The sequence below is a fragment of the Polistes dominula genome, unplaced genomic scaffold (assembly GCF_049000335.1).
Source record: "Polistes dominula isolate Pdom_NZ unplaced genomic scaffold, Pdom_raw_medaka contig_73, whole genome shotgun sequence".
Lineage (NCBI taxonomy): Eukaryota > Metazoa > Arthropoda > Insecta > Hymenoptera > Vespidae > Polistes > Polistes dominula.
In genome coordinates, this window is record NW_028300951.1 from 3,254,807 (window position 1) to 3,280,820 (window position 26,014).

The following is a 26,014-nucleotide window of genomic DNA, read 5'->3' on the forward strand; positions in this document are numbered from 1 at the left end:
AAATAAAATATGCTCGAGAGTATGCACAGCTACTTGACCGTAATTACAAGCTCCGAAGAAAAATACAGTGCGCTATTACTGGAAAGGGGTTAGGTAGACCCACCTACCGATCGGGTTATACAGACGAAAGAGAGAGACGAGTGGAGAAGATAAGAGATGAGAAGACTTAAACGAGGAAAGAGAGAAAGAGAGAAAGAGAGATAGAAATAAAAAAAGAAAGAAAGAAAGTAAGAAAGAGAGAGAGTGAGATAGAAAGAGAAAGAGGGCAAGCAAGCAGGTAGAACGAAGCAAACGAAGAGGCATTACTCAGATAACTGAGACGTGGAACGAATGAACGAAGAGAACTGGTAGAAGCCAGGAGAGAAAGAGAGAGAGAGAGAGGAGAAAGGACGAAAGAAAAGGTTCCTACAATCGGAGATCGGAGGGTGAAAAGGACGGCTCGCGTGCCTGGGTGCAAGTTCGCTTTAGCTTCCGGTAGCTTGCATGTTTCGTCTCCACTTGTATCCGCGTATTGCACACATGCATCTACAACCTATTCAGTGTTCCATACCTATACGTCTTATACATATATATCAAATGTTGTGAAAGGAATTCGCATTGTCACGCTTAACTTTGCGAGAGGAAGGTCGTCTAATGTTGAAGAAAAATTCGCCAATCCCACCCACCCTCGACTGGCCAAAACTTATTACTACTTTAATTAATTTTCTATGATTACGAATGGCTTTTGTCGACACGACTTTGCTTGCTATTTGAAAGTGAAAAGATATACTGCTGTCTCTCGAAAACGACCGAATTTTCTTTTTTTTAATTCTTATCGAGCCAATTTCTTTCGCTGATCGCCTATATTTTTTTTTTTTTTTTTTAACTATTCGATACAATCCTAGATATTTTACAAGGAAGGGTGATTATAAATGTAGTTTTCTTTTTTATGTTGTAACGTTTCCTTCTTATAGCAAGGTACTTTTCGATGTCGTGACGATCTTAATTTCGATAGTCCTAGAACGATATAGTTACCCCGTTGAGTTTATACGATGTTAAAAGTTATCACGATCTTCGTGCGACGATTAGTAAGGAAAGAAATATTTTATGAAAAATTCTTGAAATAACACGGTTTAATAGAGAATAAATATATTCATAGATAATATAAAGAAACGGATAATCTAGCATCGACATTGACCACACATGTACCGTTGGGAATTAATAGTATAGTGCAAACTAATTAAATTTATCAACATATGTTGAAGGAAGCTTTTTGTTGATAGTAAACAGTAGGGTGATTAAATTAAATAATGAATGAGAATTAGCAAAATCCAACGAACCATCATCGACTGTGGTAGTAGCATCGGCTTCGAGTTGCTTTGATGTCTGACGGTAGTCACTGATTATGTAATTAATTATTGCACAGAACCCTCTTTTATGCTCGTTCCCTTTCCTTGCTTGCTCGTATGCTTTAGACGATCTATTCTCCGATTGAAGTTTTACCTTTGTCCTTTCTCTATCTTTGTAAATACTTTTCTAATATAGGAAGAAATAACACCGCCAACCGATCACGGAATGCCGATACTGCGGAAGGTCAAAACAGTTCACATGTCGGGGTTCTTCCAAGTACATACTCTAATGCCGACATTATCCTTGTATAACCTACGACGATTATACCCGACTAAAAGCATCGTGGATATAATACCCTAACGGTAGATACACGTTTTTCCTATTCACATATGCTCACTTAGTCCCTTGAGAAGTTCCAACCACATGTAATTTAGTATCTTCAAATATGCTTGCTCTATGCATTTGAACGTTTCAAAAATATCTATAATTATTTATAATTATCGTATAGTTTACTCTAACATCGTCTAAAATTAAAATTGATTCCAACATTAAATACTGATACGGCTATTATAAGGAAAAATGATGGGCAATTCCAGATTATAATTTTCTGATTGCTATCGTTAGGATATTTATAGAAAAAGATAGCAAGTTTTCGTCGATAGGATAAGGGTAATAGCGAAAACCACGCTCAAAGCGTTCTTTTTATTTTTCATAAGTATCTTATAAAATAAATCTTATCAAATACTTATAAATATATAACGAAAATACATAGAATATTCTACATACAAAATAATACTGACTTAACATTGGCTCTTGTTTTTTTTACTTTCCTTTATAGATATAACGTAACGTTGTGCAACATTTAAAGGAGGTGAAAAACCATCGCAATAAGTAGCGTCCTCGAAAAGCACTTCGTATTCTTCCGTAGCCGTGGTAGGTAAATGATTAACGACAGCTTTGTAGAAGCATGTTGTCTGTGGGTAGAGAGCCATGACGACGGAACCTTTCGCGAACAAAGCGTGAGGATCGGTCTCCGGATTTGCTCTCATCAATGGTAGAGGTACCACTCGTCTACGTGAAAGGGTGTGACGGTCTTTCTGTTCTTCATCGATATCGTCTACCTCATATTTATTTGTTGCTTGATTGAATTGTACGACTTCCGCGAGGATCCAGTTTTCTTCTTCCTCCGATCCTTTTACCAATGCAGCTACCATGTCTCCCATTTTCGCGATATAGGTGGGCTCAGCTGGAACAGCACCGCACAATGGAGGTGCTTTTGCTCCTGGCGCTTTACCAACGTAAAGAGGAAGCGTCTGTGCTGTACTTAACAGCATCTTCATTAATGCACCACGTCTGATCGTTTCTTTGTTACCAGCGTTCCTTGCCTGTATACGCCTCTCGTTCCTTATCCCACGAATTTCATTAATTTTACCCAAGGCTTTTCGCAAAATTTCTTCTTCTTGTTGAGCGTCCGTAACCGCTGCACTATAGAGATTCTTCAATTTTTGTTGATAATATGAAGATACTTTATCTTCCGGTGTGACTTTTTCGTGAGTTTTCACAATATTATTTAAATTGTGTTCCGATCTACTCCTTTGTGCCTCGATATCATGAACTAACTGATACACATTTCGGAGACGCTCCTGGATCTGTGCGGCTGCTGCGTCCGCTGTAAATGGCATTTTTCTGATCTCAACGTTTTCCGATAAGATAAAGAACGAGTACAACGATTCTTAATTTTTTATATGAATCTTCAATGATTATCAGTTGTCGTTTAGATGCTTACACAATGATTCTTCGATGAATCTCTGTAAGAATAAAATGGACTCGTAAGTTATACTCACATTTATTAAATAATAATTTTCAGCGATAAGTATAAATTAATTGTTCGATTTTTCAATTTCATGCATTAGTAATAAAATTCATTAATAAAACAAAGACACTTAAATCTGTTGTCATTACAAGAAAAAAAATATTTCCACAGTAGGATTTGAGATAACCAAAGTTTATAAGTGTTATAAAGTGTACTTTATAATAGCACTTGAAAAAGGCAGTTTTAATAATAATCACATAAATTAAATAATCTCTTTGATAAGATTATAATTAGTAAACATCATTAAAAATAAACAGCACTCTTCAACTTGATATATATAAAAATGATATAATATAAAACGAGATACAACTTCACATAACCTCACATAACCTCACAAATGTATAAATTTATGACGTATGGTAAAGAACGGATCGATACTCATAAATTCTCGACAATTTTAAAAAGGAGATAGCACTGTGGGTAAAGATGCAAAAAAACGTACCTTATTTAAGAGATAAAACTTGAAAATACTTTTGGTAATCACAAACAACACAATAATCAACTCTACAAGACGAAGCAGTAAGCAGTACTAAAGCGTTGTTAGCTTATACACCCAAGCGTGCGTGTGCTTCTGCGCCATACTGCACGAGTCTCTCCCACTACCGACTTTAAGAGGAACCTTCTATCAAGGCAGTGCTGCTCTCTCATGGTACGAATATGAATCAACCAAGCGTACAAAGTTTTGTCCATGCACGTGCTTCGTATTCTCTTTCCTTTATTTTCTCTATTGATTGGATCTAATTTTATGAAAACTGTAATATTTACTCACGACTGAAATTATTAATGATCAATAAAATATTTTACAAAGTAAAAGAGATAGAGAGAGAGAGAGAAATAAACAATAATAAAATAAATAGTCCCAATGCAAATAACGATCGATAGCATTGAAGGATGAACAGTTTCGATAAATCGTAAAGTTAATAAAAAATTTTACAAAAGTTGATGCTGTGTACTGGACGGATCATTAACGTTTGAAATTGTAAATGATCTCTAATTTATGAAACATTATATAAATATAAATATCATTGAAACCGTTCGATAAAACAAATTTAATCATTCTCAAATAAATACTTGTCGTTTGTAATTAGTGATACATTATTTGTAAACCACAATGATATTAAATAACGAAGGAAAATCTTTATGAATAGGTAACAAAATTGTATAATAATCTTGGTAGATAAAATCGATTAAAAGAATATTAACAATCGTGAAAAGAGTATTGTGACGATGAAAACGACGACGAGAATGGTATGAAATAATTTCACTTTCTATGATCTCTTACGAGACGGTTCTAATGGTACGAAGTAGTCGTGTGTACTCGTCTGGAAATCAAATCCTTTTTGCATGATGAGTGAGCAAAGGACAGTGAGAATGAACTATTAAAAGATATTATGGTGGCGATGAGCTTAGCAACCGCAAAACCTAGATATTACCTATGTATAGAGATATATAATATACACGCGTAATATATAATATAAACATATATATATGTATATACAATAGGTATATAGTACAATACTCATACGAGTTTCGTTTCAAAAGACGGAAACAAGAGATCTAACGAGGCGTAAGAAGATCTTCAACCTCGGGGTAACTCTATGCATAATATCATTCTCTACGCGTGCCTGGCTGCTCTCCCTTTATTCCTTGATTCTCCCGATACCGCAAGTAATGTTCAAGGATGTCAGCCCGCGAGGTGAAAACCTTCTCAAATTAGTGCTTTCTAAGTTTGAGATAATGACGAAGATTCCAAAGGATTTATTCTTAAATACTCGATCTTATTCTATAGGCTGTAATATTTCATGTATTTATTAGAGTCAAAGATGGAAATTATTTAAGTATAGTTAGTAATCATATTTTGAAAAGATCTAAAATATTATTTTTTGTTTGATTGTATATTGTTGTATATAACAAATTTTTATTGATTGTATATAACAAATATTTGTCTTATATCAGAAATGGAAGAAAGAGAGGGGTGGGTCTATATATGTGTGTTTTAGAAAAAAAAAGAGTAAGATTCGTGAGAGAAATGGAAAATGATCGGAAAAGGAAATGTAATCCAACTTGGGGAATTTTATCTTGAGTGCCTTCCGGCAACCTACGGTTGATTCGATTTTCGTCTAATATTGACATTTTACGATGCACAACTTAACGACCTGTTGCAGTCGTTAAACCGAGTATGATGCTGGATACATAGTATACGCATAGACGATATTTCAAAGGAGTCCTGCATAAGGCACAGAATAGAAATGTCAAGTGCAGATACATTTACTGCCAGCGAAGCGAGGATCGAAACGTTGCACGAATAACAGCCAGGATTGATAAGACTGAAGGGATAGAAAAATCGAAAGATAGAACGAGCGAACCGAGAAGAATACGAAAGTGAGAGAAAGAGAGACAAAAAGAGATCGATACGTCATGACTTTCGTATTTTATGTCTGCTGCCTTTCTATCAATTTTCGTTTATCAGAAAGACAACCAAAACTGATAAAAAAAAAAATGTTAAAAAAAAAAGAAAAGAAACGATAACCAAACATTACTTTTCTACACGCTTTCTGCTAGATCAATATGTAAAGCAAATTATTGTTTGCGGTCCGTGCTTATCTTAGGTCGTTCGATAAATCAGTAAGCATTTCTCGGAAGGACTAAAAAATAAATTAAATGCTTGGAATTAAAAGTAATATCGGCACACATAACTTTTCAAGAACAGGATAAGATATCCTTAACAGTTTATCATTCCTTCAAAAAAAAAATAAAAAATAAATAAATTACAGAATCATATCTCTAAAGGAAAAAATAAGAGGAAAAAATTTAGTGACGAATGTGAAACAAAAAAATTTTTCTTCTCGTTTCTTTTTTTGAATGAGAAAGTTTCTTGACGTTTGATTAACTGGGAAGCCTGTTCAAAGGTGACGGAACAAGGGATACATTTATTCACTTTCTCCCTTGTAAGAAGGACACCCTGAGATTTCTAGCTCGCTGTATAATGCAGGAGTGATACGCATTAGCACGATTGGACCGTGAGCTTTCCAGTACACAGCTCATCGTCTTTTCCATTTTCATTCTTTATAAACCCTCCCTAAATTCACTGCCATATGCTAGTTATAACGATGGTACTGACAGGATCAGTGGTGGGGATGGTTCATTCCAAAACAAAAAATAGGGAGAAAATGACACGCACTGTTACACAGCTAGCGAGCGTTCTCGTTTCAACGAAAGAAATTAATCGAATCGCGGCACGTTTCCCACGACGATATTATTTCAACAAATATCGGTGCAGCTGAACTACCCACAGGACAGGAAAAGAAAAATCGATGGTGCAAATTGACCGCTCCACTAACACTTCTAAAGAAATAATATTTTTCATGTCATTTGGAATATTATTAGAGTTCGTTCTTTTCTTTTCCTTTCTTTTTTTCTCTCCTTTTTCTTTCTCTTCTTTTTTTCTATTTTTTACATTTTATTTAATAATCAAACAAATTTTTTTCCAATTCACCGATCACATGTTTGCTTTTCCAATTCCAAATGTAGACATTTTCGTCCATACTATTCTAAAATAGAAAAAATTATAACTTTCTATGAAAAGAATCGCGTGCTTCAAACTAGTTACTCGAAACTAGAAAAGTTTTTCTTCAGTAGCGTGTCATTCAAATTAAACGTTCTGATGAACAAAATGAACTACATAGAAGTAACTAGACGCTAAAGGATGTTTAAAGAAGTACACAAGTATGCAATTACGAAAACGAGAGAAAATATCAACAAGCTTAACAAAAAATGAAAATACTTCATTCAATTAACACATTGATTAAATTATTAAAGAATATAGCCGATGGATCGATATTAAATTCAACGAAGATTGACAAGCCAGTAAAAAGGGTGGAAGACAAAAAGAAGGAAAGAGTAGATACGAAAGTTTCGAGGTCGGCGACAGGAGAAGAGGGTCGAAAAGAAGGGCTCGAAACGCTTTGGCTGACAGGTTCACCCAACGACAGAACGAGGAATGTATTAATAATAAATGCAAATGCCTAACATCAATTTCTGTCTGGTTACTTTCACTTCGGCTGGTAGTTTTCCTGTGTTTATTGCACTTCGTTTCAAAGCCATGAAAAGAGAAAGAAAGAGAGAGAGAGAAAGCTAGATTCAACTTTAGACCCTTTATGCAGTCGATCGTTTATTTACTTAAACTAAGCTTGTCAGAGTGTCGAGCATGCCAGAAACAGGAAAAAGAGCTCGAGACATCGAACAAACTACACAAATTGATATCGCTCTATGTTTCTATGTCTTTCAATTCTTTCTCTTTCTTATTTCTCTTTATCTTTAAATTTCACAGATTAAAAAATTAAAGAAAAGAATTTTATTATCAAAAAATGCGAAAAAATATAATTCAATATACATACATTTATATGAATGCACATAACATTAAAAGTATTAAAAGAAATAAAAGGAAGATTTTGCTGGATAAATAGTTATCTCGTACTCTTTCGAAGAACAATGAAAAGAACAGGTGGACTGTAAAAGACGAGTGCGATCACATTATTACGATTAAGGTGGTTTCATCGCTAGCAAATTCATTTCCTTTGGCCATATTTTTTCAAGAGAAGCGCTTAACTGTACCAATCTGAACAAACTATTTTTCCCTTTTTGCATACCTGCTCCGTTATAAAGAACGAGATCGCTGTCGGAAAGAGATTTCTTATCTGTCAAGGGAATAGAAGGGAAGAAAAGAGAGAGAGAAAAAGACAGAAAGAAAAAAGTTATGAGAGGATTGGTGAAGGAGACGAGGCGTAGCTTGTGTTCCATCGATTAAACAAGACGAAGAGGTTCTGATCTCTTGGAAAAACTTTTGAATACGTGGGGACTCCATCACTTTCTCTCTCTCTCTCTCTCTCTCTCTTTTTCTCCTTCTCTGTTCAATGCGATCTCATCTCCTTATTCTTGAAAGATCACCAAGCTCCACTTAGCAAAAGGATTTATATGACCGAAGTTGAAATCGAATCCCAAATGGATAGAAGTTTGAATTTGAGAGTGAGCAAATATAAATGGTGACACGGTAGTTCGATCAATAGACAAGATGTTACAAGGAAGAGGATTGCTATAGGACTTCCGTTATAGATTCGAATTAGTTACTAGCCTGCGAAAATGAGAGGAATAATTGAAAGTTATCCATGAACGTTAAGCAGCTGTGAAAATGATTATTATGGAAACGAACTGATATATGAGAAGGAAACGAATTAGAAGAGATTAACATATGCATAGCAGCGTTATTTACTTTTCTGTAACTATTTACGACACTGTAATAAGAATATCAAAGATTCTTTCATGTACTCTGAGGAAACATGTAAATTATTTATTATTACAAACTTAATAAATACAGTATTTATTACATGACTCTCCCATTTTAGTCTTTGGAATTTGAATAGCTTGTCTCAACACGCATACACTTTAACTTTGATACTTCTAATTGTAAATTGGTGGCCATTAAAATCACGTAGGATGATCTTTCTTCAGTAACCTAATAGCAAAACTAATAAATTTTTGTTTTGATACATATTTATTTATAAAAGTTACTCATAATAAAATATTAGAATATTCAATATCAATGGGCTTAAACAAATATACAAAAATCTATCTTTTAAAAATGGTTCTTATTTAGAGCCTCTACGAATTTAGTTCTTAGAATAAAAAAAGAAAAAATTATAATAAGGGATAGTACTTTTCGAAGTCTCTGAAAGTGTGTGAAAGAGAGAGAGAGAGAGAGAGAGGGGGAGTTTCACGCTGTGTACTTGGACACGGATCGCGTGCTTCCCTTAGAAGCTCGTGTGCTTTTACGCCTGTTTTATGTTATGTAAATGCACGACCCTTTAATACGCTCAATGCTCGCCTACCGCGGCACCGCGAGATATCGTGTAATAATGCTCGCACTTTTCTTCTCGAGCACCGGGGGTCTGATTTTCCTGATGATTTATGGGTACGGTATCGTAGTCGACGGGGCCGAATGCCAAGGGAACGCCAAGGGGTCCGAGAGGGGGCCCAACGTTTCGATCGTATCCTTCGATATATTCGCAACACACCTTTTAAAGCTAACCGAGGGAGAGAGAGAGAGAGAGAAAAATAATAGTTGGCGCACGACACAGCATTAAAAGCGAGTTAGTCAAGGTGCCGAACGATCGTCATTCAGATACGTTATGATTTGCACTTGATCGATCTTTCTTTAAAAGAAAAATGAACGTAAATCATAGTCCCTTTCCGACCTGTGTACTTTATTTGGCATCTAATTTAACCTGTAATCAAATTTAATCTGATGGAAAAAGAAAAAAACAGTATTTGATGTAATTCGTCCAAATGACGATTTTCTTTTTCTTTTTTTGTTGTATAAGAAATCGACGTACAGAAATAAAGTTAAAAGATTTTTTGATTGCATTAAATCCTTTCGATACATTCATCAATATGTACCAGATTAAGTTTGAAAAGAGTGCGAGGTGTCGATAGGATGGTTAAAATCGATCGAATGGCTTGCACATTTCAAAACGAAGTGGCTGCTTTCCGGGCCAGGACATAACTGGTTATGTATATGAAACATCCCATAGTGTGAGTTACACATGTCAGGTATTAACAGGTTGTCCCATTAAACGATTCGGTTGGAGTCGTCGTTTGTGAGGGTCACGCTCGACGTTTTATCAGCGAATTTGAATCCCTACATTATAAAAAAGAATAAGAAGCATAAGAGAACATACAATTATAATTGAGTGCTTGTCAGTGAGATTGTAACGTTGAATCGTTCTTTTTATCTTGAATAGCATCAACTTTTTGTAAGACTTGTGAAAACAAAACGAAAGTTTTTTCTATTCTCTTCTGAAGAAGAACAAATGAAAGAAAAGTAAGAGAAGACAGAGAAAACAAAGAAGCAAAAGAAGAAGATGTAATGGTAAGAAAGTCTGTTACACCAGAAAAAAGTTTCGAATTAGGTGAGTAAGTTTCGCGTTTTAAGAGAGAATGTAATTAATCTTGTCATATATAGAAGCGAATGGTAGACGCTTGTTTCTTAAGAGTAATTATCTCTGTGGACGTTATACGTCATTAGGCGATTCGTAAAAATCCCAGATAAATATATTAGAGAGTGAGAAAATACAGTGGTACTCGTGAGCTATTATTCTTGATTGTGGGATCCGATCATCGTACAGATAAATTTCTGGAAAAAGAGGAAGAAAAATTATCCCTAACTTGTTTACCTTCGTTTTTGCCAGCCTGCTCGTTTTCTGGTACTTTGTAGTGATGCACAAAACTTTAGTGATTGAAATTCATTTCTTTTCGAATGAAAGAAAAAGATAGCAGAAAATAAGAATGGAAGAAGTGTTCTCTCCGTTTGTTCGTTCCTTCATTCGTTCCATGGACTGGAGCATTCTATAGAAGAGCAATATTGTGAGATGCGATATAAGAGAGTGGTGCAACACGCGCGGCTATCTCGAGGTATCTTAAGACTCGAGTACCAAAACGTGTTCTTTCGCGAATAAAGGCCATGGAGCCAACGGCCCGAAGATATGATAAAAATAACGAATGTTATTGCTAACTGCTAACGAGTCAAAGCACCGAGTCTGGGTATCGCGACCACGATAAAAACCTCCTGGCCCACGGAATTCGTTTATTATTCTTTTCCTTCTTTTTTCTTCCGCTTCTTGTGTCGTCGTTCCCTGCACCGCTTTTGCAGGGTCCACTCGTTATCGGAAATTTCCGTTTCGACGACGTTGCTCATCAATTAAACCTCTTCTCCCATGCTTCTTTTCATACTACCTACTCGATCATTCCTCTTTCTCTTGTTCTGCTCCCTATCCAACATTGCCGTAACGAAATTCCATTCGCGTGTTCGCCAAATCCACATCTAAGAAAATTCGAAGAGAAAAATAGAGCTCCTCACGCTAGACCAGGTGCCTGTCTTTTATTTGCCACCTGTCTTCCTATCGACCTACCTACGTTACTAAGATACACTCTACTCGGTAATTATTTTATCCAAACGAAAAGGCTATTCAAACGTCGATCATCGGTCCGAGAACGTTCTCGCAGGTAGAAGCGTGGGTGTTTTCACGTTGGTACGTACGGCATGTGTTTACACGAGGACGTACAGGTGTTGTTGTTCTTCTTACCTTCCTCTTCTTCTCCTTTTCCTTTTCGTCTCTCATATTCGTTCTCTCATCACCAACGTGGTCATTGTTGTTGTTGCTACGATAGGCCAACTCGCATCATGAATTTGAGAGTAACAGCCATCGAAGTCATGAGTTTACGAGCTGACCGCAAAACAAACAATCGTTGAATACCTTTTCTTCCATCGCTCCTTCACTCTTTTATTCATTCTCTTTTTTCGTGCTATATCTCATATCACGTTCTTTGCCTCGTTCCAGCAACAATATCATCGACATGGAACGAATAGGTCGAATTTGTTCCGTAGAAATGATATGAAGGAAAACGTACGTCCATCATATGTTTCGCTGAAAAATGGATATGAACTAGTGGAAAAAGATAAAGGAAAGGAATAAAAAAAAAGAGAAAAGGAACAGGAATAAGAATCCTCTTTGACTTTTACGAGCAGAGACGTAAAAGAATTTTTAGGAGTCGTTTTTAAAGCTGCAATTTAACGCTCGTAAAGTGTCTTTTCCTTCCGATGGAACGCGAAGAACCCCTTGAGCCATGTTGAATATCCCAAAATGCCTTAATACTAGGGATTTGGTAGTACCTAAAATGAGAAAACTTTAGAAATATACATAAAACAGAATTGTACTTGTGGATTTGCAATGAAAAATAGCGATAAAAATGTTTAAATCGAACTGAAACTTTAATGTCATCGATGTATGCAATTTTCGATTGGAATTTTATTTTGATCATTGAGTCGGACTTTCAATTCGTTCATTTTCAACGATGGCGAGAAAATAATAACGAATACCGTTTGAGCGATGGATAACTTAAGGTAAAATGGTATCGACGTTAAATTACCTACCTACCGGATGAAACGGAAGAAAAGGTAGATAGAAAAGACGATAGAAACGAGGAAAGCAAAAAAGGTGAAGAAGTTGGTCGAGATAGGGAGTAGGTATTAGCGGAGATTAATCGAACGGCCGGACGTTATTCCACATTCAAGAAGCGAGACCAGTAAATCGAAAATCCAAGATGGAGAAATTAAGAGCTAATGTGTCGATGAGAGAAAATCGACCAGCCAAGTAGGCAGTATACTAACACACACTTTCGAAATTTCTTTTTAAAGATTCGTTCATTTAATGATATAAATTCCACATGTTAAAGCCGTAAATTAAGAGTTTGAGAGTGAAGCAATTAGCGTAAAGTGGGTCGTTGTAAAGCGAGACTATTTCGTACCGCTTTATTCGCGAACCAACGAAATAAATAATTGATGTACACCTACTGCTACGCTAATCTCCTATATCCTCTATTTTATACGTTTTTGAGGAGCGTACGTAGGATTACCGATCGAGGACGATCTTATTGCCCGGTCGACATCGTTAAAGCCGCTGACTCGGCGACTTTACGTTCCTAACTCCAACGTTTCTGCTCTCGCATTTGTCGGCCCAGGAATTACCTCGAGCAGAATTTCTCTCGGCCCTCTCCAGAACAAAGTCCTCTCGCGCGGTTTATCGTACATACACACTTTAGAAGCTTTTGCTCGTGCCATAAGCAACGTTACTACGACATGTTCGAAGGGATCGAAGAAGCTGATAATCGGAGCACGTGTACAAGTTTATCCTCGTAAATCGTATCCGATATCAAACTCGTTACATTCCTTACGATCACAATATAAGTGGTGTCATATAAAATTTCTTCACACAACCAAAACTTTGCAATTATAATAACAGGAATTTAAAACTCGGGATTATTACAAGAGATTATAAATAGTAATTAAATCATGGTTTCTATGAGTGTTAACGATTACATTGGTAAAGTTTAAAAATATCGTTAAATATTTCAATTCTTTTCTTTATTTCTTTTAACCATTATTTTTTATTATTTTTTCTACTACTCTCGGCCCATATATGGACGGATAAATGTACCTATTGAAAAAGAAAAGTTCGCATTTTCTCGAATGAGAGAATACTCTGCTCGTAAAGCGGTCGAATTATCTTCTACGATTCTTCGTGTATAAATGTTGAACTCCTTAACTCATAAGGCTAAAGTGACATTTTACAACGGCGAAAATAAACGTAAGAGCAGCCGTTTATGGATTCTCAAGTTAGAAAAAAAGGAATCAGAGAAAATCAAGCTTACAAGATAATCACTCCTTGTCGGATATAACTCGAATTTATGATTCGTTTCAATCACTGGTTCGAGCACACGTTATTAAGGCCTTTCAGTTATCGTTTTAATAAATTGCTTGGGTATTTAGAATTAGCGAGATAAGATCTCATTAAAGTACAAAGATGACATCAAAGTTAATGGTTGAATATACTACGGTAATATGAAAGCTTCATCAGTATACGATACGATATTTGATAAAAGATTAATTTAAAAAGATTCATGTCTTTTAAACATTCAATTAACAACCCCTTAGTTTATTTTCGAACGTGAAACTTTTCAAAGTAGGCACGTTAAAATCAATTATTCCTCTATCGAAAATGGAAATGTAATTATATTAGTTTAGAACGAATCTAAAGTTTTCCTCCCGTTTAAAGTTTCTCTCCCTTTTATCCCAGTTACTATGAGAAAACAAGAGTAAGTGCGTGGCGTGGCACGAGTAGAAGCGATTCATAGCTTTTTAATGTCGAGCAACTATGAGATAACGGTAGACTCGTATGAGTGCTTGTCGGTGAGAAAGAGATAAATATAGGGAAAGATAGAGAGAGAGAGAGAGAAAGAATAAGAGAGACGTAGTTAAGAGCGGACGAGTCCACGCAAGGGGACTTAGAGCGGAAGAAGAGGGAGGAAGACTCAGGGGTAGAGAGAACTGCGAATTCCATGCATTTAAAATGTTTCATTAGAAACCGTCTAATAAATATTGACCCCCTTTTTAACTCGGTTTAAAAAGCCATTCGGCAAAGTGAGGCTTTCAAGGGGTCGAGTTTTGTGAAGAAGGAACAACGAAGCGAGGAAAGGTTAAAGAGAGAGAAAGAGAAAGATGAATAGAGTGTAAGAGAGGAGCTGAACGAAAGAGATAGAGAGAATGAAAAAGTGTAAGTAAGGGAGAAAGAAAGAAAAGACAACGGACGAATGTATACCACAAACGTTCTGACGATACCTGCGCATGTAACAAGATCTGATTTATATAGACACCGTCGAAAATTGGTTTCATCCCCGTACCATCTTCTGGGTGGCACTGGGAAACACGCTCGTTTGAGATACCATAAATACTCCCTTCTATGTTCGCTCAGTACGTTTGGAATGTGGGGTGCGGAAATCGATTACCTCCGGCTTATGCATCGTAGTTACAAAGTAACTTCTCTCCTTCTTATGTCATAAAACAGCCACGTACTCAAGTAGCCTCGTTCTCGCGACCAGGTGTACAATGTTCTTCTGCGATCTTTCGAAACCTGGACCAGTAGTTAAGATCGAAAATTGTTCGACATAAATTTGGATCGAAAGTCATCTTGTATGTTTTTGACAGCGGAAACGAAATAGTGGACGCTAGCTGAAATATATATTTATCGTGAAAAGGGCAGATGTAGTATAAATAAAAAATAAAGAAATAGAGGGAGAAAGATAATACAAGTTTCGAGTTGTCAAATTCCCAAAACGGATTTTCTTATATTTTTTGTATATTCTCGGAAGTAAATATATTATCTGCTATATTTTTAAATAAGACGAAAAATAATAAAAATAATTTAACAAAAAATTGATCTCGGATATACCCGATAATTGTTATGCACGATTTGATTAGAATACAAAACGAGTTGAGTTATATGGTGGAACAGTGAGTTGCGAACCTCTATTTTAGACTTGTTTTCATAGTTTCCTCGACTTGTTGTCAACGAAATACATACATTTCCTGAATGGTTTCGAGCAAATATCGCTTTGAGAACGAGCTTTCTGATCGATCCATGGTGTTGTAGATCGGTAGAAATCGATTTCAGGTCCCTTCTGTGCTTCGCGAGCGATATTAAATGCCATATTCGTTGTAGTTATGACAGATGCATCGCGTTCGCGAGACAATATGAAAGTACTTCATATAACGGCATGCTCTTGCATCGAATATTGTGAGCTAACTAACGTGAATTAAACCACTGACCGATCGACCGACTATTCATTTGCAATTTAAATTCGCAACGATAGATAAGCTAACTGCATACGTAAATTGCTTGGTAAAATTAAAATTCTACAGAAACGTCTGACATGTTCATAGACGAGTATAAAATACATTCGAGAATTAAACTTACTAAATAGAGTCACCGGTTGGAATAAAATACATTCGAGTTTGCCTCGTGCCAAATCGTAATCTCGCAAATTTCCCACTAGACTAGGCAACCGACAGCACGTGCAATGATCTATGATTAAGTTTCACTTGCCAGAATTTCCTATTATCGTGTCAACGAAAAAAAGATTAAGCGTTTTCGAATATCTATAGTTAGAAAATACATCTTATCGATTTCATATAAAAATCGATGTTTCAAAATAATTCAAACAAATCGATTCAAAAACGAATATCACAAATCGCGAAAATAATTCGGTAGTGAGACGCTTAATAATCATTAGGAACGATCGAGAAAAGAGGAAATCGCTCGGTAGTCTTATAAATCAGTTCAAAGATGAAATACGTGGCCATTCTCGGAGGTACACTCATCATACGTGCCAAAGGCAATAATTTCGAAGGAAAGAATACGATCGAGAAGGAGACGCGTCCGCGGGCTATCGCTCTCACTGGTGGTGGAAGGTCGCGTTGCTGACGCTCGCTCGTAAACGTGAGGGTATTACATTGGTCCAAGAAAGAAAGAGAGAAAGAAAGAAAAAAGATGTAAAAAATTAAAAAAACAGGTAGATATGTGCGGGCGCGCGCGTACTACCGGCCTAAGGGACTCAAAAGAATGGAGGCCGTCCTGCGTGGGTCGTACGGCACCTCCGTTCACCATACTTGACTAACCTCCTCTTTTTATTTCCGTTTATCCTTTTTTCTTTATTTCTTCTCCTCTTTTGCTTCTTCTTCTTATTCTTCTTCTGTTTTTTTCCATCTTGCCATCCCTTTTCGCGTCGCTCGTAGTAACCTCCCGTACGTCTCCTATCCATCGAAATCACTCGTTCTCTTTGCGTACGTTTCTCCCCTACGGGTTCGCTTCCTACTCGATCCCCTCTCTTACACACACGCTACTTACCGTCATAAACTCATACCCTGCCAATATTTCAAGCGGTACTTCGATACGTGCGCGTTCTGCCTCTCGCATGTTCGCCGGACGAACGTTAGCAAAATGTGCGCGAAATGCGGCCCTTCCAGCAGCTTCAACAAGAGCAACAGAGAGAAAGAGAAAGAAGAAGAGAGAGAGAGAGTGATTGAGGGGGGGGGGGTAGAACCTTCTCAATTTTATTACCCACCATGGTACGATCTCGATAATGAAATACTTCGGGGAGTATTTCGGCCCTCGAGTGAACTCCATTCGACTATAATCGAGATAAGGATGGACCGCGCATCTCGACTGAGCGAAACAGAAACAGGGAAAAGAGAGAGTGAAAGAGAGAGGAAAGATAAAGAATGCATACCTTGCTCGTCGCTTTCGTGGACGCGTCGATGATTGGTCAAACGTGGGCGTCCCTCGAGTTTTGAGCGTCGAAAGTTTACTCATTTTTTGTGAACGAACGATTATTATGTACACCATAAAAAGATTGTACGAAAATGTATAGGAAGGAAAAAGAGTCTGTGGATAAATTTATTAACAATAATTTTGACGGGAATATCGGGTTTAGTTTAAAACGAATTAACTCGAAAAAACAATGTGTAGCTTTCCTTCTTTTGTTTTGCGGTAGGTTGTTGGACAAATTTGTAGATATAAATGGTATTATTTACGCGTCGAGCGGCTTTTGTAATATCATTTATTCGACATATCGTTGGAAATAGAATAATTAATAGGGACTTTATAACGAATCATACAAAACTGAAGGCTCGAAACGAAAGCGCTCCCATTTATGCCAGGAATAAAGTTATTAGTTACAGTCGGTAGATCCAACAGGGTCTCGGTTTTTTTTTTATTTTTCTGGTGTGTTCTCGTTGTTTTTCGTGCGGGGTCGTTAAACGCTCGTCGAAACTCGTTAATTATTTCTACGCTTCTCCGGTAGCGACTTGTTAGAATCAACGGCCGATGCGCCGTGCGGGAAAACTCATTATAGGTTTTCAGTTTTGACAAGTACAGACGTGCTAATGATTAAAAACGCCGTTCTACTGTAGTAACCGAGATACCGTGCGCTAGCATGGATCTGCTCGCGCGAGAGAACGGCTATCGGTATGGATAATAATGGGGCGGATACGGTGTGAAGTTCGTTAACGTCGTTATTACCTCTCCTGCATCGATTTTAACTGGCGCTTTCCGTTACATCGCCCGATCCAACGTTTTATCCCTCGAATGTAGATACTAGTCCGAGTTTCGATTCTGAAAGAAATGATTTCTCTTGGGAAGGTCCAATCAAACTTTGTAATTACGTTTCCACGAGTAGGCCTTGTAAATTCTACTTTTGCGTAGTACCACTTGCGTACGATGACGACGATGACGACGACGATGATGATCAAGATGAAAATGACAATTACTCTATAATCGACACGAAAATATGAATTTCATGAGTGGTAGTAATCATACCTACATGCTATCATCAGTCTATTTTAATTTATGTTAGCCCGCCAGCAATCGTACTGTTAACGTGTGTTCCTACAAAGTATCGCAAGTGCATCAATCGACTATGAGGCAAAATGAAAAGCGCTTGAACGATTTATGAGGGAACTCTCGAGAGCTCGTTTTGAATACATACATGCATATCGAATGCGGCGATAACTAGCCCTTTAAAAACACCTCAAACGCGTGATCATGCCAAGTACGGGCTTCATTGAAAATAACCAGGTCACAAATTGGTGGGCTCCCCCTTTCTGCCTCTTGATTTTGTAGTCCCGGTACACGTATACAAGGTAGGCTACAGGAAAGCCTTGTGAGCCGGCCAAATTATTGATCGCCGACGGACGGGTTAATTCCTTTAAACGGAACAAATCCTACGGACAAAATATTCTACTCCAGACAAGGCCAACGGGAAAAGTATCGACTACGGTAGAACGAGAGCTCTTTCGCGACCGCGAACAAACTGCTCGACAATAACTGCGCGGGCGTGTACGAGCACGTTTTAATCGTATTTCGGTTCTCGAAGAGTGCCTCGTTACACGGTGTAAAGATCTCGCTATATTTGATGTCATAATTATAATATTTACAAGCCAACACTTGCTACGTTTAAATCGTTTACGAATGATGAAGAGTCATCGGAATATAACATACGCGTCAATGATTTTTGACCACATTTTTCGGAATCAATGATCTTAGTTAATTGATTAATTAATTCTTTCGTAAGAAGTCAGAGTGCACGTTGACGATCACAACAAGTATGCAAAACAAAACTCTAACGTTCTTTATTTCAAATGAGATCGAATCAAAGCAATTTTTATGTAACCTATTGTCGCGTGTCGTGACAAGGAGACAGACGACGGGACTGGTTGAATACGTACGAATTCTTTGTACCGTTAGAACTGAACGTTTGTTGGGTGCTATGCTAGGAAATGATAGGATACTCCTTTACAAGCCACGATGGCTATGCCTTTTTCTTTTTCTCTTTTCTACAGGCTATCTCGAATAACTATGGAAATCCTTGCAAGGCTTGTTTCTCACACCGTCGTCGCTTCTTTCTTCGTCACTTCGAAATTCACCGTCCGTAGCTGCTGAAGTATTCTTACCTTTGCCACCCTTTCCTTCTTCCGTTCTTCCTTTAATCTTCTTCTTCTGTCTTACAAGTGAACACACGTACGCGTGAGAAAGAATGAAACGTGCTACGTAAAGATCTACTCAATCTTCTATGATTTTTTCGTTATTCTAAATTACGTTTTTCGGAAACAAAGATCGTAAAAATACATGTACAGTTCTCGTACGATTTGACATTAGATATCATCAAGAAAGATTTTGTTTTATTTATACTTTCGTACAAATCAAAGTCATGCCGTTTACGAAATACACGTTTACTCTTGCTGGTTAGCAACTCGTAGCTCACGACTTAATGGGATCGCGTACACCGATGTATATGGAAAGGTACTTGGCTTGCAACGCTCGATCAACTATGAGATATCATTCACAGGGGGCTTAGGCGTACCTTTCTGACTCACGGAAGCTCCGAGGTCGATTCGATCCTGGCAAATTAATTCTACTTGGAGATATCTCATTCAGTCGTGCTTGTAACATACTTAAGCATGAAATGGCACGTTTCTAGGCAAATAGATAAAGAATATTTTACTTCATAATGCGAAATATTGACATTAATTGTTTGTCCCATTTCGAGAATTTGATATCAATCGATCAATTGATCTTCGCTCGTATATGTTTTTAAAGGACGTTAAGACAAATGAAATAAAAAGAAAAGATAATTAAAAAAATAACGACGAATGTTTCATTCAAATCGATTCGCTTGAATCTCGATCTTCTCGTTTAAGATGATACCCCCGCTCGTCTTGATCGATACTTATTAAAACAGACGATATATTAAAAGGAATGGTGCACACCGGGCTCGCAATTATCGCGATACATATTTCACTTCGAAGATAATCTTTTGTAAGGCTCCACCTAAACGCAAATAGCGGGGCGTAACCTCTTGAAATTCAAAGCTTGATATCAAACGTGCAATTATCGCTTCTAAGGCGCTAATCAGTGGGCACTTCATTAAACGTGTAAACGGGAACGTATCTTCAAACCGGCACGTTAAACTGCGTTCGTGCATATATCCGCTCGCTTGTGTCAGCAGGACAAGTACAGAATGAAGAGAGAAAAGGGGAGAGAAAGAGACAAACAGATAGACAGACAGATAGATTAAAAGGGAGAGTCAGATAGTCGAATAGAAACACCGAGAGTGCAAATGCAAAACTCGCACTGAGAAACAGTTTCGGTCGAGAAAGGTGAAGCAGTGCATTCCGTCGCGATGGTCTCTGTGTATACTAATTTCCTGACTGTTTGATAGATCTTATATAATTGTTAATTATATTTAAACAGCTAGCGATATATCTCCAGTTAGAGATTTTGCATACTCTGACTGGCTTCAAAGCCAGTACAAATTCAAGTACCTTGTCCAAACGTTTCTGTGGCTACTCGCTAGCAAATTAGACAAATAGGATTCGGAGATGGCGTCGAATTTAGTCAAAGACGGATATTTATTCTCGTTTCATCTACCGAATGAGTAAAACATTTATGTCAAAGTGGCTTGAATCAAAAGGAAAGCTCGTAAATTATTTATTTTAAATAGTCTTCGTAGAAACGATAAATAAATCGTATTCTTTCGAGCAGGGTAACAAAAAAAAATAAAAGATATATCGGAAGAATCGTGCAAGGTGCATCGAAAGACAAGGACTCAATTGGTTGGTTCGTTTTTTTGTGAGATCGAAAAGAGAATTTCAATATCGTAAAGTTTCTTCCAGAGTCAATGTAGAGTGTTCGCGGAGAGATTATTATTGCCGGGTGGGTAGGCGAAAACAGCCTCTTCGAAGTAAGAACGCGAGGAAACGAGCAGCAAGCGAATGCCTTGCAAACGTTACTGCCAAACGTAGCTGCTATCCGACCGATGGGTTATATTCCTGAAGCGGCATAGCCGGTTTTATGAGCATAGAACGCACCCAGGATAGGAGATAGCTTTCTAGAGATCACGCATAGTTCGGACACGGTATAATATCTGCTATGTTGTGAAGCAGAAAACCGAAGAAGCGCGATATTCTCTCGCGAAAGATCTCGTCTATAAGGACTTTGATGCTTTTTACAACTGAAAATATTTCGCGATGTCTGACTGCTACTTCAGATCGTTACACCTTTTTTATTTTTCATACAATTTTACCTCAATCAAATATTATCATAACCTATTTCGCGAATGACAACGTCTTTTCACTTTGTATTTTATATTTAATAAACGATCCACGGGATAATATCAGAATTTGTGTGTGTGTCATTATTTGGGAAGGTTTTCTATATAAGGAAAGATCAGATATACGAATTTTAGTTTTCAAAAATAAAGATAGAGAGAGATTGTTCAAAGTTCTCTTAGTTTCGCGAAATGGTAAGATACGCGGTAGTTTCAAAGCAATTGGGATCGAGAAATAATCGATTAAAAGTTTCCATCTAATTTCACCTAATAAATCTTGATTGTTCGATGTTTATCGATTTCTTGCGTGAGAGATTATCTTCCTAAAGTGGGTAGTAGATAGAACTTGAAAACTTTATCGAGAGAAGGACAATTGGCCTAGCGACTTGATTTATCCTTTATCGATATCTCTTAAACTCTCTTTCTCTCTCTCTCTTTCTCTCTTTCTCTCTTTCTATGTCTTTCTCCTTTTATGTCGGTAAAAGCAGGGGTAATTATAGCCTTAGACAATGATCCAACGTACCTAAACGTACCTCCGACAGATTTACGCGTGTTTTAAACATATTTTAACGTTTATATGATTCCCTCGGGATAATTCACTACGCGCTAATTTCTCCGTGCGCTAAAATCATTCTCGAACGATATTACTTTCTCGTTCGTAAATAAGATAAACTATAAAGCGCTTGAACCGACGTCGTAAATAACATCTAACTTCGCACTTACCGGCTTACCAATGTACATACAATATCGCCCAACGACTACTATACGCTAAGGATTTTGTGTTCGTTGTAATATTATGTTTATGTATAGGCATATTGTATAGGAATATGGTATAGGCATATAAGACTCATTAAGAGTCTTAACGTCTGCATTTATAGTGAAATAAATGCGAAATCCCTTTCTTCCTTTGTCTCGCAATTTCCAACTTTAGGAGCGACTAATTCATTAATTAACTTCAAATTTGTTAATATCTATGATCCACCTCTGATATCACATTACAAAGCTCTTCAACGTCTGACCATCATTGTTTAGTCGAACTATCTAAAGTTGCTTATCTCTCCAACAAGTTGTCTTATTGATTTGACTTGATACTGTCTAAAGTATCTATTTCCTACAAATTTAACAATGAGTTGCGTTAATGAGCATCAAGCAAGACTGAAAAGTTAAAGAAAGGGTATGAGAAGGAGAAAACTAATCCTGTACCACGTTACTGTAATTTACAATTAATAAGCTTTATCTCTAGTATGTAACGTAAAGTTTTATTTTTACTTGATTTTTGTTAACGTATGTTTCTTTTCTCTTTGCCAACTTTATTATGGAATTTACGAAAAAAGTATTCTCACTTAACTCTATTAGAAATTATATTCTTTTCTTGTGGCTTTATCACATCTTTCTCAGAGTAACCTCGAAAAATAATTTTCGCGATACTTTCGCGAATGAAGCGTTTTACTTGTATTCTCGCTCGAAACGCGATTCATCGACCTATACCTTCCGTACACCAAGGCCGTTCCGAACAGCCATTTCTTTTTTTCCAATCAATGTATCTCTTCGTTCCGCTTCTCCCACCTTCTCCGATCATCCTCGGTAATTTAACTCCGATTCTCCTCTATGCGAGGTATTACACGCGGAGATATTATTACTGGAGATATTTTCATCTCATATATGAAAGGGGAGAAACGAGAGAAAATGAGAAAGAGAAAGAGAAAAAGATCGGATGTTATTTTTCAAATGTTGATTTTATATTTTACGAGTCGATCAAATAAAAGTTACATAGGTATATATTCTTGTTCATTCATTATCTCAAATTTAATCTCACAGCTGATATGCTAGCGGATATTTTTTATTTTCATTTCATTTATTTATTTCACAAATTAAAGTAAAAATAGAATTTATATGAAATTAAATAGAACCAAATCAATGTTCATCTTGTCTTTTATACGTTGAGAAAAGTTTACCAATAGGTGGATAAACTATAAAAGTTAGTTTTAAAGATGCGGAAGAAAGTTATCATTCTTTTTGGATCCAGTAGCAACATAGTATAGTATATATGTATCAGTGAACAATTGTTGCAGTCTTATAAAATAACTATAAATATTTTATAGCTTTCATCCCCCTCTTTGTCAAGGGAGTTCGGGACCGCGAATTTTCCAATGTTAAAGGCACGCAAGATATTTCCTTGTCCGATGCATTTATACCGCAACGAGGGGGCGGCATCGTTGTAGCAGGTGCAAACACGATATCTTCTCGTCGTGATCGTTGTCGTCGTCGTCGTCGTCACCATCGTCGACGTCGGTAACGGTGCCTTAGAAGTTTTAAATTACTCGAAGAGAACGGGCGGGTATCGTTCAAAGGCGGCAGCAGCAGCATGCACACCCGACTGGCATCTCCTTCGATTTTCTTTCTCGTTGAACTACCACGAAGGCTCCGGTAATTTTGCTCTGTGACGCTGCAGAATTTATTACGCAAATAAGACGTATCTCTTTCGCTCGATCAATACGTCGGGAACGTGTCTTTCGAAATCTCCTTCGTGGCTTTATACAAAAGAACTCTCTCGATATTTCTCTTTCTCATTCCGTAGTCTAGACGTACTTCATACAAATCGTCCGGCGCTAGAAGAATCATTGCGAAAACTAATTCTTTTGCAAATATAATCCGTATGCATAAGTAAGTATCTAGTCGATATTTATTATCGCACGTAGATAATTTACACTTACGAACAATATTTTTCATTTTATTGGGTGAATTGGTGTATCGATATTTAAAAATACTGTAATAAATATATGTAAATAAATCGATATATTTTAATTTTTTTTATTAACAGAGCATCCAATTTGACTAATCTCATGAGGATCTCTTCTATAATCGAGTACCTTGGATACATTCTACATAATTGATGCGCGTATCCCATATGCGCTATCTTGATGTCTTGTATCTACAGACACCGTGGGCCGATCCATCGATAATTATTAATTTCTCCACTTTCTGAGCACACGAATATTCGACGTGGCGAGTAATAATTACCGTTCGTCTTAATAAGCTTTTATAATAGCATCGTAACACGCACGGCCGAAATAACACGTTAGCCGGATACACACCATCGGTGGATCATTAACGGCGGCCATTGTCTTACAACTTGACGTTTTTAAAATTAAGAAAGACAAGAGGCTCAAAAGAGAGAATATCTGAGATGGAAAATAATAATCTAATTTTACAATGATTCAAATAAATTTTATTCAACGCTATTTTTAAACTTTGTACAGTTAAATTTATTATGCTCGAAGCAGACATTTTACTAATGAACAAAGTTCATTACTTGTGGCAGTATTATTTTGTTAACCACGAAAACGACGTTTCAAGCGGATACAGCGACAGTGGAAATTGCCTCAAGGAGAATCCACCTTATCAAATAAAAAGGCGGTTATACGAAAGAAGATAGAAAGAATGAGATAAAAGAGAAAGAGAGAGAGAGAAAGGGTGAGAAAAAAAAACAGTGGAAGAAAAAATGATGCGGAGAGAAGAAAAGAAGAGGCGCTGGAGTTTACGAACGTGTGAACTGACAGGAGTTCATCCCAGATATCAAGCGAGATGATTTTCTTTTTGCGTCTGTGGCGAATTTTGTTCTTTCATTTTGATCTTTTTTTCGTCTTTTTCCATCCTCACCGAGGATATACTTACGACGAGTGTACTCATTATTTCCCATCCTTTCCCTTTGGCAAAAGACCTCTTCTTTCATATTTTACCCGTCCGTCGCTTCGGAGATTTCGACGCGTTTAATTTAATCGGTATCGACGCCCTCGACCGAGTGAACCGTGCAAAGTCGGGAGATCGTTCGACACGAAAACACATACTCCTCTTATTTCACTTATGCAACTCGACGCTCTCGGATCTCGCCCTGGCGAAGGTTATTTAAAATCCAAGTTTAAAGAGTAGCTTCGTAATACTCACCATTCACATCTTTCTCTCTCTCTCTCTCTCTTTCTTTCTCGTGCTCTCTTTGTGAAAGATAAAGGAACGCATAATTTCTTTGTAGCTTTCTCTTAGCCGAGCTATAACAAATTCGATAGATTTATCGACGTGACTGGATCTATAAAGAATTTGAAAAAGAGAAAGAGAGAGAGAGAGACGATAAACGTTAAATAAAGTGCGTACCATACCTTGCCTCAGAGAAATTCTAAGTGTTGGCCGATCATCGATTTTACTTTCGAACGAGTCCTTTTTAACTCGATCTCGATTCTCTGTATTATTATGATCGTGCTCGAACGAAATCCATACTGAGAAAGGTATCTCGCTGGTAATTACGTATATTTGCTTGAAAATAAATTCATATTCTTGTCGATGAAAAAATGGCGAGTATTCCGCTTTTCAACTACGTGGGTTTTCGATTTTAATACTCCACAAAAACTATCTGTCCTCCAACAGTAGAAATGACGAAGATATGAAATCCTTTATCGCAACTTTTACGTAAAACTCTCGCCTTTTATGACTGTCACTTTAAGACCGAAGCTTTACGGCCATGGCACTTGCATATTTTACTCTGATCCGGGCGTACTGACTCCGCTCGAGCGAAATTGAAGAGTCATATATTATAGAGAAAGCCACTTCCCTTCTTATTCCACTACGTTTCCGGAAATTAACGCTCTAACGTTATACGAGTGATAGAAAGTTTTTAATATACTCGCATTTCTTCTTTATTCTTTTCAAATACTAAAATAAGATAGATTCAAATGCAATCTTTGTATATCTTCATTTCTTAAAACT

General features: G+C 37.0%; 1 protein-coding gene across 2 annotated transcripts; it reads right to left on the bottom strand.

The window, feature by feature from the left end:
* Nucleotides 1–2,012: 2,012 nt before the first annotated feature.
* Sgf29 (SAGA-associated factor 29) lies at nucleotides 2,013–19,405 on the bottom strand. 2 transcript variants are annotated; one of them, XM_089171997.1, is made up of 2 exons: nucleotides 19,101–19,405; nucleotides 2,013–3,137 (listed from the first exon to the last, which is right to left on the bottom strand). In XM_089171997.1, the coding sequence occupies exon 2, from the start codon at nucleotides 3,009–3,011 to the stop codon at nucleotides 2,130–2,132; it is 882 nt and encodes a 293-aa protein (XP_089028123.1). In that variant the 5' UTR covers nucleotides 3,012–3,137; nucleotides 19,101–19,405; the 3' UTR covers nucleotides 2,013–2,129. The 2 variants fall into 2 exon arrangements, with proteins under 2 accessions (XP_089028123.1, XP_015171756.1); XM_015316270.2 differs by lacking the exon at nucleotides 19,101–19,405 and adding an exon at nucleotides 3,645–3,797.
* Nucleotides 19,406–26,014: the final 6,609 nt, after the last annotated feature.